The 13,108-nt window shown below is 46.4% G+C and overlaps 1 protein-coding gene and 1 long non-coding RNA gene across 3 annotated transcripts in view; one reads left to right on the forward strand and one right to left on the reverse strand.

Moving 5' to 3' along the window:
• Positions 1-4,323, reverse strand: part of AMPD3 (adenosine monophosphate deaminase 3) — a 28,751-nt gene extending 24,428 nt beyond the window's left edge. The window contains exons 1-2 of one of the 2 annotated variants that reach the window (XM_027884494.1): positions 4,200-4,323; positions 859-1,084 (exon numbers count right to left, since the gene is read on the reverse strand). In XM_027884494.1, coding sequence (XP_027740295.1) covers positions 859-1,079 — 221 coding nt within the window. In that variant the 5' untranslated portion in view covers positions 1,080-1,084; positions 4,200-4,323. Of the gene's footprint in view, positions 1-858; positions 1,085-3,782; positions 3,814-4,199 lie in introns of those variants that run through there. The other variant, XM_027884493.1, reaches the window with a different exon arrangement.
• Positions 4,324-4,684: 361 nt separating this feature from the next.
• LOC114057798 lies at positions 4,685-12,149 on the forward strand. The gene is made up of 3 exons (XR_003571307.1): positions 4,685-4,793; positions 5,451-5,570; positions 12,129-12,149. It is a non-coding gene; the product is annotated as an uncharacterized LOC114057798 (long non-coding RNA).
• The last annotated feature ends 959 nt before the right edge of the window (positions 12,150-13,108 follow it).

A 13,108-nucleotide genomic window follows, 5' to 3' on the forward strand; every position in this document is an offset into this window, starting at 1 on the left:
AACTGACTGTCTGCAGCTAACCAGGTACATGTGTTTTAGTATCACTTTCAAAGGCTTTCTTGTTTGCCTGCTTTTTGAAGAGTCTGTACACGTCCACCCCATTTGGTGTCAGGCTGCTGCTGGGCTCATGTGGCTCCAGGAACAGCCCAGCAGTCCTCTGAAGGCAAGACACTGGAACAGCCTGACATCAGGGGAGGGCTGCCTCTCACAGAAGAGAGATCATAAACCAAAGCAAGTTTGGCTTCATTAGAATCCTGGGTAAACCAGAGGTAGAATGCAATTTATTTTGTTTTAATGTGCCCTTTTTATGGCTGACAGTGGTTAGATTTTCTCTCTGTGAGTAAAGGAAACCTATGAATAACCTCATTATGCCAATACCACTTTTCACCTTCTCCCTTGATCTTCAATGTAATGTCTTTGCTTTCATCTATTTTTACAGAGACAAAAAGAAATATCATGCCACTGTCATTTTCTGTGTGTTAAAATTTTCCATTTCTCTTAATGAAACTAGAATAAGGTGAGGGGAGTGTTTCTTTTCCTGACTCTTCTTACATTAAAGAGCCTTAGGGTTGTGTTCATTTCTACCCGGCTATGCTGTTTGTTAAACTTGCATAAGCAATATCTGTGCTATTGCTGGAAACATAGCTGAGAGAAGCTCACCAATGCAAGCTCCCTAGGGCCCATCCCCACACCTTCTCCCTAGGACAGAAGGACATCACACAGCTGCCCCAGGCACCTGCTGTTCATCTTTCTCCTGAAGTAGTAAAGAGGCAGAATGTTATTTACCAAATATTTCAATATTAACTCAACCTTACTTAAAAAAATATTTTCCACTACGAAAGCAATTACTGAACAAACCTTTTAGCAGTTTCCAGGGACTGCTGTTCTGCCAGTTCCTTCTGCAGTTCCCTTTCCTTGGCCTCCTTCTGCCCAATAGGGCAGTCCTCAGGCACAGTGAAGAGTGACAGTGCATCTTTGCTGTCTTCTTCCCGGAGAACTTTAGCAAAGACCTTCTCTGCCAGAAGTCGCACGTGCTCGTCAACCTCTGAGATGTTCAGCTTCGGAAACTGCCGGGGCATCTCGTCTGGGAAGGGAGACAAGTGACAAAGTTAGAGCTCCAGGAATGCAGATATGAGGGAGACTGGGCTTTTTTTTAGAGCTCAGGGCAAAAGCAGAATAAAGGAGAATGCATAATTTAAACTAGTATGCAGTACACAAGAGCCACGGGTATCCGCTCCATTTTTGGAGCCATGCTAGTTTTTGCATCAGGAACTCCTCAGTACGTCCACAAAAATTCCCAAGAAACAGATGCAGAGCTGTGCCAATGGATTCCCCTTACTTACTATTATTTGTGATATAACACACACTCAGCTGTATGTACTTGCACTGAACGTGGAAATGACATTCACTCAGTTGCCTGACTTCTTCCTTGCTCAGCAACTGCAAACCAATGGGCAAGTTAGAGAAGAAGGCTGCTCATTTCTACCTCACCCCATCCCTTCCACATATCAGTAAGTCCCAGAGCTGCTGTGAAGTAAAACAGTTGCAGAACAGGAGCAAATATGCTATAGTTAACTCGGTGACTTTTTTTTCCATTTGTTTTTAGCAGTTCATATCTTGCTTTTGAATGCATGTGGGAAGCAGAGAGGATATGGACTTTCATTTCTACTTGGCATTTAAATACTATTTTTCAAAAAGAAAATGTTTTATATTTTAAATTTTTAAAGTAGCCTTTCATCACAAAACATTTACATTTTTTTCTAGCATCACTACTAAAACACCACCTTTAGAGTTTCTTCTGTAGCTTCCTGGCTTTATTTTTATTTCGTTTTCATACAACGAAGAATGTGAATTTTACCATAACTTGTAGCATTCCAGAGGGAAAAAAATACAGTGCTGGTAAGCTACTGAATGGCATTATTTATTATATACTGTAATGCTTTCTGAGTGCCTTCAGTATGATGGAGTTTGTAACAAATAAGATTAAATTCTTATTACATAAGTTAAAATAGCAATGAACATGTCACAACAAATGGATCCAAGCACTGCCAGAATGTGAGGTCTGGGTCCAAAATTGGAACTTCAGAATCCTTTTTGGTTACAGAAAGGGAAACATATTTTGTAAGATGGTATTCATTAAATAACGACAAGTGCTGGAAGTCAGCACAGAGCATGGCAGTTTTTTATCACTCCGGGCACAACTTATCAGGGCCCCCATTACAATTTTTCTGAGGCATGCTGCAGGTTCCACATGCAGACATGTGATCCTTTCAATATGCGAGCCCGTTTTCAGCCTAAAAGACACCTGTTTTCATAGTTGTTTTCAGAGCAGTGTTGCTTTTAATCTAAAAGCAAATATAGTATTAAAAGAGCGGTGACACTTATACTGGACCATAACGTGGCAATTTAGTGATCACCTACTTTACTTTTCATTCTTATTCTGTAAGAGCCAACTCACAGCCCAGTGGAAGCATTGCTGGTCTTAAAAAACTGTGTATCTGACTCTATGCTGGTTTTCTGCCTGTACTTGTTTTTTAATCAGCATTAAGTCTTCATAAAATCCAGTATAATTACAGAAGAAATTTAAAAATGAATTCACATGTAGCTGAATGATGACAATGCACTACAGTGCCTCAAGCATCCAAGCTTAGATTCACTTTATCCATTTCAGCCCTCAATGGAGTCATAGCAGTCTTTCCACTGACCCCAATGAACACGGCTGTCAGCAACAGTACCTGCCTCACATGCTGCTGCCAGCAGGAAAGGCCTTTTGGGCCACTTCAGCCAGGCAAAAACTGTCTTTGTGGCTACTGAACTACAGTAAGAGCTCTAGGAATACTAGTACAAAGTGAAGTAATAATTTTTCTTCTGCTGCTATATCAGCAATTAAAATACTAGCGGAACAAAAAAAAAAATCAATGGGCTGTATGTTTATCATCGGCTGAACATTTTAACATTTTTCAAGTCTAAATGAACTTTTTCCTAGGGAATTGTCATCAGAACCAGAAATGCAGTAGGAAACATACTGCATGAGAAATCCTACTCTATTTTAAATCCTTACAATAACGCACTGAGAAGGCAGAAAGTATAGACATAAGTACAAACTTATGCTGATCAAAGTTTTTTTTCCTTACAGAACCCCTTCTCACTCCATTCTCCACTCAAGCACGACAGAAAGAGGCATAAAACAGTTTGAAATGTAGGTTCAGCCACATCACTACTAGGTCATGTCACTGAAATGAATCTAATAAACCTAAAATAGTCATAAGGCACTTCATGCGATACTCGTGCAAGCCGTGCCATCCCGAACTGGAAAAGCAAAGAAGCTCTTGTATCCACGTATCCTTCTATAGAAGTGCTGCCCTTTGCCCAAGGTGAGCGACAACTACACATCTTAATGGGATGGGGAAGGGTAGGAATGCTCTTTTGCTAAATATCTCGGTCTCACAGAAAAGCTGCTTCGGGTGCTCTTTAGCTCTGCACCTTTGCAGAAGAAGAGAAACCTACTTCCCCTGAAGCAAGCTGCATTAAAAAAGAAACCGATGGAATGATTACTTAAGAAGCAGTTATCGATCAGGAGTGTAATGGGCTTGCATACATAAGGAGCACACGCCACGAAAGCCGCCGCCGCCCCCAATCCCCCGCGGGCAGCGCCGGGCGCCGCATCCCCGGGCAGGTGGGGCCGGGCCCGCGGGCGCCGCCGCCGCAGGAGCCCCGCGCGGGTCCGTCCCCCCGGAGCGGCGGCCAAGGTCACCAACACCGCCCCCGCCGCGGGCACTTACCGAGCGGCCCGGGCACAGCCATGTCGGGGCCGCGCCGGGCCCCGCACCAGCGCTCCCGCCGCCCGGAGAGACGCCGTCGGGAGCCGCCGGCGGAGGAGGAGGCGGTGGCGGAGGGAGGAGCCGCTCCCGCCAGATGCCGCCGCTCCTGCTGCCGCATCCACCCGCCGGCCGCCCCGGTACCGCAGTGCCGCGCCGGCCCTGCCCCGGCCCTTTATGGCCCGCGGGCGGAGGGGCCCCCTCGCCGCCCCTGCCTCCGCCGCAGGTGGGGCCGGGCAGGGGTGCAGCCCCCGCCGGGCGAGGCTCCGGCCCCAGGGCCGCCCCCCGCGCCCTGTCCGCGGCCCCGGGGGGGCTGCGCTGTCCGGCCCGGCCCCGCCCCGGCGCGGGGGGCGAGCGGCGGGCGGGGCGCCCCGTCCCTACCTCGGTGCGGGGTCCCTCGGAGGACGCGGCGCTTCGGGCTCCGGCTGCACCTGTGGCGGGGAAGGGACGGCGCCTTCCCCGAGGGGCTGCGGCCTCGGCGGGAGCCGGAGAAGCGGAGGGAAGCCTGTCTGTGCCCTTCCCCGGCCCCTTCCCCTTCGGCGGCTTCAAGGCAGAAGTGGCTCTGTCACATGTCCCCCGGCCGGCGCGGCAGGGAAGGAGGGGAGGGGAAGGAGGGAGGGAGGGAGCTGCCGCCCGGCCCATCTCAGCCCGCCCGGCTCGCCTCAGCGCTGCCGCCTTCACGGGCGCCTCTTTCAAAACTCCTCGAAAGGTGCTTTAACGCAGAAAAACTTTGGTTCGAGAGCAGAAATTCGCGAGGCTGGTGCGGGGAAGACAGCCGAGGGGTGTGCTGGCGATGTGTCCCAATAAGAAGTGTTTTCAACAGTGTCCGCCCTTCAGCGGAGCAACGCGCCTCAGGCACTCGTCTATATTTAAAAAATAAACAAAACCCGAAAAAACCCACGCCAAACCCGAAAGACTTACCAGGTAAATAGCCCAAGGCAAATAACTGAAGCTCAAACAAGCGTGACTCAGCAGGTATGAGGATATTAATATCTGAAATATTTTGACCTTATTTTGACAGGTTCTGGGCCTCGAAGCTTTAGGGGCATGATTGGTAATTTTGGGTTACAATACTCGTAGTCCAGTCTGAAGACATTTAATTTTAATGGTATCTTCATGATGCAGGGAGGCACTGGGAATGCAGTGAGTGAAGAACAAGGCACTTTGTGTAAAAAGACAAGCAGAGTAAAGGTAGATCTCCCAAAATGTGAGGGGTCAGGCTGTGGTAGTTCTGTGTCCCCCCCAGCTTGGTGAGCATAGAAATGCTCCATTCATAAACCTCAGGGAATTTTGGCTTCAGAAACTCCTTTACTTCACACAGCTGGTGGAAAAAACCGGAAATGAAAACAAAGGAGGTGACCGTACCAAATCTGAGTTGCAAAGAAGACCGGATATTTTGACTCTTTACACTGGTATCAGCAGAATCACCATTATATGCTCGTAAAAAAGGCCAAGGATTATGGCCCCAGCTGTTGTATGACACATGCACCAATCCAAAGCATTCGAAAATGAGTCAGCCATAATAATAAAAAAAATTTTAAAGTGGTATTAGTACTACAAAAATAGTCATTGTTTAGCATCTTAGCTTGGGAAGAAAGACTTATGCTGTGTGTGTACGTGTTTTTCTCACAGTCACTCTGAATGTCTTCATCAGCTGCTGCCAGCTACACCCAGACAAGGCAAACAGCGCCCGGAAAAGTGCATTCTGTAAGTGTCTGTGTGTGACTCACAGCTGCCCTGCCCTCCTTATATGTGAGTAAAGAACACCTGTTGCTGCTCTAGCCATTCAGTGCACGCCTCGATTGCTGAGCTGCTAATGCTGCACCCTCTCTCCCAACCACCTGCCTGAGCTTGCCCAAACTTGCCTGCCATGGTTTGCCAGACAGTCTGGGCTCCTCGGTGTCCCTCTGATCGTAACTGTGCCCTACCTGCTGGACTCAGGTACCCCACGGCTTCTTGGATTCCTCTTCTCAGCTTGGCAAATGGGGCTTGCCTCCACACTTGATTTAATCTGTCTTCTGCGGGATGCAAGAGTCTGGAATAGTTCCCTCTTGTGCTGACTTCCTGCCAACCGCGGTGAAAAAATAACGGTCTCGGAGATAACTGTGTTTCTGCAGTTTTCTTTCATGAAAAGGGGCAGCTCTGCATGCCCCAAGTGAAGAAAACCTTGCAGTGTGAGTTCACATGTTACAGAAGCCAGAGAATTCACACTGAGACCTCAGAAATGCCTTAATAAAAAACAAACAAACACAAACAAACAAACAAGCCACACTTCTATGGGCACTGAAGTGCAAATCCATAAGGATATAGACACTTTTTCTAGGTAACCATGAGTTTTTAAATGAACTTTTCTTTTGTAACAAATTGGAAACTCTTAAAGGCAAACTGAGGTCATAACTTAGTAAATACATCTGTAGTAATTGAAGCATTAAAAAGATACTATTGCAAGATTTGTAATAAGAGCAGGATGGATTGTAAGAATAGGCTAATGGTAATAAATTAACGAGAAAATACTTCAAGTCCTCATACCTTTTGCAGCAGCAGTTACTATGATCAGTAATTTTACAAGCTGTGTTCAAAACATACATTTGACTGGTGGGTCCAGTTTCCTGTCCCATCTCTGCTCTCACAGAGAACAGTTCACATGTATCTTTGGGGAATGGAAGTAACATTAGGCTGACAGCAATGAAATCGCATATTTTCTACACAGATGTTGTTGCACTCTTCCATTGGCACCTGCAAAACATAAAGCATTAAACTTTGCACCTAGGCTTAGAACACCTCATGATTCCAGTCAACACCTCGTTAAACGTGTGCCCTCTGCCCCATGAAGGAGTCTTTCTGCCAGTCCAGTTTGTGGGTAGGCTGTACTTTTATACACCATACTAAAAGTAGTGCAAGTGTCTCCATAATTCTTTTAAATGTTGTGATTTCCACTGCACAATGTCAGTACTTTCTGAAGCCATCTGGGTGTTAGCTCACTTCTATTGTGTAGAAAGCACTGGTCCTCTCAGGTAAATTTTACTATACAAGAAAAGAGTTATCCACTTCCTTTTACCACAAAGTTACAGCTGATCACATTTATTTATATGATTTTTTTTAAAAAAGTCTGTATTTCTATTATGTCTTCAACTTGTTTTAAGCCTTATTTAGAGGTTACTCTTTTGGTGACAGTATGATTCCAGCACACGTGGGATTGGACTGCTCTTCTGCAGTCAGTCTATTTTAATAAAAGGAAATGCAGTAAAAGTTTTAAATGCCAGCATTTACTGAGGAATGGAATAAAATAATAATTTAAAAAAAGCCCTAAACATACATTATTAGATTATTAACAATTATTTTTAGAAACAGACAAATCTTGTCTGGGAGATGATTAAAGCTGGAAGGAATACTCATCCAAATGATCTCTCATTTTCACTTGAGATTGTTTCATCTGTAATAACATACTGCTTTCATTTGAACAGTGCCTTAAAAGCTAATGGAGTTTCAATTCACTCTGTAAATAGTTTCATATAACTGACTGTGATATTGGTAACTACAAAACAACTAATGGATCAAAGGAAATATTTCAATCTATAACGTAGCCATTAGGGGCACCCAAGCAATATTGGACCTGCTACTTGCTTTTCTGATCTTCAATCAGTTCAGTTAATGATATGCTTGGAGCACATGCGTTTACTTACTGAGGACTTACTGATACTCCAACAGCAGAAAAACCCATGGTTAAATGAAGTTATCTCCAAAAGCCAGAGGGGAGGTTTGTGCCAAATGTGAAACGTAGATGAATGGCATTATCGAATACTCTCCACTATGAGGGAAGAATCATTCAACTTTTTAAACAAAATAATATAGAAAATTGTAATCATTCAAGAAGAGAGAAAATTACTCCATTGAATGATTGAAATTAAACAAAGAAAATCATATCTGTCTGTTTTACAGAGCCAAAAAATCAAAAAGCATCATCTTTCTTATCCACTGCTTTTCATAAAGCTTGCAGAAATTATTTGGGCATATGAGTATTCAGTCCTGTAATTGAATTAGAGCAAGTAAGAGCTCTTGATACAGATGTTTGGGTCTTTCTCAGTGTTGAGTTAAAGAGGAATTCGAAAATCCAGAAGTTTGGTTCATACCCTAAACATAAGCAGCAAATTTTCTATGTTTTGGGGATTGCCACTCCAGAAGGTGTGTGAGAGCAGGACAAGGTGGAGAAACCTTGATTAGGCCAGTTTTTCACACACTCCGTCTTGCACAGTGGTTGTGTTTGGAATATGACCATACAAGGTACATACAAGGTACAGCTATGCTTATAGAAAGGGCAAAGTGTTTTTAAAATCACTTGCACTGACATTAGGATTGAGAGTAGGTTTGGAATCCAGTTTTTTGGGCTTTTTCAGTCCAGAGACATTCTCCCTTCTGAAGGGATACCTGTGAGTATAATTATCCTGTAGTATGTTACTATAAAATAAAATATGTAATGTGCAAATTTAAGTCTGTTTAAAACCAGAAGTGGGAAGAACCGTGGACATTGTAAAAGGATGTGACTGTTCAGCCACTGCTTTAAAAATAAACTGGGAAAGTATCTGTACAGTCCGAACAATCGGCCTCTGAAACAACATAACAGAAGTTTTCCATGAGTTTATAAATGGAATATACTGTAACACTTTGCTGCACAAGAAAACTTTACAAGCGAGATGGGATGTGTTTGGAATTGTAAGCTGCCATTTGGATATTTGGAAAGCTTTCTTTCCAGCCACTTGGCAAATTCTTCGCTGGCATCAACTGCCTTGCCCTGTCACAACAGCCCTATAAAACCCTGGTTTAAAGCCAGCTTGCCTGAAACCTTCTTAGCCTGAACTTTGCAAGTAGTTACCCTTGATGGAAGACTGCCTTGCTCTGACTTTATCATAATTTATCTGGAATTCTGGAACTGTCCAGAGAAGGAGAGATCTGACTGCATTAGCCAAACCTGTATGTGTGGCTGAATGACCTTAAATCTGATTCATAAAACAGAGAATTTTTGGAAAGTTACATTTCATGCCAGTTGTGTGCAATGCCGTAGAAATACTTTTTAACCACCCCTCTGGTATACGATGCTGTTTTACTCAGCTTTGTTTTAAGAGGAATTTTGTTTGCTCGGAATGCACATAAAATATTCAGCAAGCAACGGTCTAATAAATTAGATGCTGCCAGCACGTGATGAATAATGAAACAGTGTAATTAGAGCTCACAGAGGGGAACCCTTTGGTCTATTTTGGAAATCCCTAAAATAAAGAATATTCTGAATTAGGTCATTTCTGCATAAGTCCATACTGGGATCTAACCCGCGTGTTTAGAATTGGTTTTACATGTTATGTTTGCAGTGGAAATGCAAATAGTTCCATTAAAGGCTACTCGTTTCTGCATTTGTGTTACTTTTAGATGGCCACTGAGGTTTTTTGTGAGCATTTGGGCCAAGGGTTCACACTTGAGTTCTTTGGCCCTCCTGTTGTAAGCTTCCTTCCCAAATAAGAGGTATCTGTGTGGTGCAGATGGAGCACATAACTGCCCAGAAACTGGGAAATGCGAGATACTGTTCAGATGTGGTACTGCACGAAGGTCACATATCCTTAAATGAACTCTGGGCTACATGTTGAACTGCAGTCTTCCCTGTCCCCACTGTATCCCCCTTCTCTGTTTTACAACTTTTCCAAGTCTCTCCTTTCACTAGAGTGAGTGAAACTCTGCAGCCTCCAACCCGGCAGTTCATTCATACATGGGGATTCCTGGTGACAATTTATAGTCCCAATAAACTTTCCCTATGTTGCTTGTGTAGCACTAAGCAGGCAGAGCTGGCAAGAAACCCAACACAAAATTTTTGTTTTCTTATGTACAAACCTCGACTTTCCTCTTGGGGGTGGGAATTGCTTTATTATTTTATCCAATCTGTCTGTGTAAAAACCAATCTGGCTGAGTATCCAGGCCTGTGCTTATGTTTATGTTTTCACTGTTCGGGTGGTCAGGCGTTGGATTAGGTTGCCTGGGGAGGTGGAGGAGTCACCACCCCTGAAGATGTTCAGGAGGTGTCTGGATGCAGCACAGGGTGATGTGGTTTGGTGGTGTAGGGCTCACACTGGTAGTGCTGGGCTGATGTTGGGACTGGATGATCTTAGAGATCTCTTCCAACTTTGATGATTCCACGGTCCTGTGGTTTTAGACGCAAAATGACTTACAAAGCCCCTGTCCTCTTTCCTTAAAGCCCATCTAAGCAGTCAGCCATGGGAATCCGCAGCCTGTGACATTTCCCATCTGTATTGTTTCCCAGCCCGTAGGCAGAGGGCGGCACGGTTTGTTGCTGTGGGGCGGTTCTCCGGGATGGCCCCGCCGGGATGCTCCGAGCGCTCCGGTCCCGCTCCGGTCCCGCGTGGCCGCTCGGTGCCCTGCCCGCGGCCGGGGCCGGGGTTATGTAAAGAGCCGCGTTACGCAAGGAATGCAGATTTTCCTTACGTAACAGCCCGTGCCTGCCGGAGCCTCCTCTGTCCGTGCCACCAGCGCCCAGACACGAGAGGGAAAAGCGGTGCTTGCCCTGTTAGATATCGCTCCGTCCGGCTCCGAAGTGACCTGCTTGCTGCTCTGGCTCTTCTCACTCGGGCAGTTTCGTGTAACTCCCGCGTCTTCCTTAGCCTGGGGAATATTCCCTTCGGTGAAAATGAACAGCACACATACCTGAGTCGTATCGGTGCCCTTCCCTGGGGGTCTAAGAAAGACTTCACCGGTTCATAGTTATTGCACGGAGTGAAGTTAATCCAGGACAAAGGGAAATTGCAAAGTCCTGGGTATCTCGAGCTCTATGTTTCAGCTGCTGCCACAATCAGAGGACCTGATTCCAATGTCTGTGTCCAAAGACAGATTTCCAAGTCACTTAAGTGTCTTCAGGGCTATAAAAAAGACCCCCGTAGCTCAGAACTCTGTCTCTAGGAGATATGAGGAGAGATGCCGGAGAGGCGGGGGGTTGCTGTTGCCGTCTGTTTGCCCTCTTGTGTGCGGGCAGAGCATCAGCAGGTGCTGAGCACTTGGGATACTTTCATGGAGTAGTAGATGCTGTCAGGGCTTCTGTGCTCGATGCCTCACTCAGTTCCCTCTGTACTAATTTCTGATCCTGCAACTTTACACATCCTTCCTTCCCGATTTAGTGACTCTGATTAGGTTGGGGTGGGTGTGTGTTTTGTGTGGGGTGTTTCATTTGGTTGCATTTGTGTTGGTCTGGGTTTGGGGTTTTCCCTTTCTTTAGCCGTTTTTCTCCTTGGAAAGGCCTTGAATTCCATAGGCACCTTGAAGGATTGGTGTACAGGAGTGCTCAGCTCAGGGCTTTGCTCTGGTCCTCTTCTTGGACATTTCTGACCACTCATGTTCATATCCCATCCTTTTTTAACTTGTTGCTAATGCCCAGCCCACCCCATCAGGAAAATCCTGGAGGATCAGAAACAACAGTCGATAGATGGTGTCAGACAGAGCAACCCTTTTCCTGTTGTGCCTCACCTGTATTGTTTTATAATCTTTATGAACTGAAGCTGGAATCTGGACTGTCCTGATTGTTACCAGTCAGTGAATGTGTTCCAAAAATGAGCCCAGTTCCATTTTCAACTCTGTCTGTTTTGCTGTCCCAAGTATCCTGTGCTGGTGAGCTTGTTCTCCAGCTTCCCTGTGTGCTGTGAGTAGAGGGGTGGACGTGAGCCAGCTGTGAGCCAGCAGTTGCGTGAGCAGACACAGCACAGCTCTTGGAGCTTTTTCCTTTTGCTGGTGAGGGGCATGGCCAGGGTGAGCTCCTGTGTGCTCCTGCTGCTCACAGAGGTTCCTCTCACTCTCGCTCAGGCAGGTCACAGCAAGGACTGTCCAGCTGTAGGTGCTGGTGCTGGAGGTCACCACACTCAGGCACCTTGTGCTGCCATGGAAAGAAGAAGGATCTGTGGGGAGGCTCTCAGTGTGTGACAAACTCTTTGCTAGATGGTATAGCTGGAAGGAAGTGTTTTGCACAGGGAACAGCTCCAACATGGACTGATCTCTTGGAGACTTGGGTAGCCAAGAGGGACCGGAGCAGGTGAAAGCAGGTATGAAATGAAAGGTGACCTGTTGGGTTAATCAGCTGTTTGAGTGTTATTCCTGTTATCAACCAGTCCAATCCAGTGGGATAAGCAGAGAGCAGGGAAACAGCCAGCCTGCTCAGATCCAGACTGAATCTCCAGAAGTGGGAGAAAAAAAGAGCTTTTAAACTCAGTGCCTGCCTTCCCTCTTATTGCGCTTCTGAGTTTCAACAACCTTTTGTTTACAAAACAGGAATATCAAAGGGATCCAGAACCACAGGAAGTTCAACAAGGGGAAATGCTGGATTCTGCACCTGGGATGGGGCAACCCTTGATGTACAGCCAGACTGGGGAATGAGAGGTTGGAAAGCAGTGCTGCAGAAAGGGACATGGGGGTGCTGGTCTATGGAAGTTGAATGTGAGTTAGCAGTGCCCTGGCAGCCAGGAGGGGCAGCCTGTCCTGGGGGCATCAAGCAAAGCATCGCCTGGGGTCGCCAGGGGTCACTTGGTGTCATCCAGGGGTCATTTGGGGTCATCTAGGGGTCATATGGGGTCCTTTGGGGTAATTCACAGGTCACCTGGGGTCATCCAAGAGTCATTTGGGGTCATTCAGGTGTCACTTGGAGTCATTTGGTGTGATCCAGGAGTCATTTGGTGTCACCTGGGGTCATCCAGGCATCATCTGGGGTCACCCATGTGAGTTTGAGGGTGTCTCAGGTGAGGTGGGTGTGACTTTGGGGGGGGTTGAAGAAGGTGGGTGGAGTTAAGAAGGAAAGGGAAGGGCCTCGGCTGTCCCATGTGAGTGGGCGTGGCCTGTGAGCTCCTCCAGGTGAGAGGGTGTGGCCCTTGGGCCAATCCTTTGGGTCTCAGGGTGTTTCAGGTGAGGGGATTGTCCCGCTCTGCTCTGCACTGGGGTGGCCTCACCTGGGATATTGTGGCAGTTTTGGGCACCACACTATAGGAAAGATCATTAGAAAGCCATCAGAGAATGTCCAAAGGAGGGCAGTGAAGATGGTGAAGGGCCTTGAGGGGAAGCCGTGTGAGGAGCAGCTGAGGGCACTTGGTGTGTTCAGCTGGAGAGGAGGAGACTGAGGGGAGACCTCAGTGCAGGTACAACTTCCCTGTGAGGGGCAGAGGAGGGGCAGGCACTGATCTCTGCTCTGTGGTGACCAGGGACAGCACCCCAGGGAATGGCCTGAAGAGGGCAGGTTTAGGTTGGATATTAGGAAAAGG

This window comes from Empidonax traillii, unplaced genomic scaffold, assembly GCF_003031625.1.
Source record: "Empidonax traillii isolate 1590-97213 ecotype Southwest subspecies unplaced genomic scaffold, ASM303162v1 scaffold148:size1803964, whole genome shotgun sequence".
Lineage (NCBI taxonomy): Eukaryota > Metazoa > Chordata > Aves > Passeriformes > Tyrannidae > Empidonax > Empidonax traillii.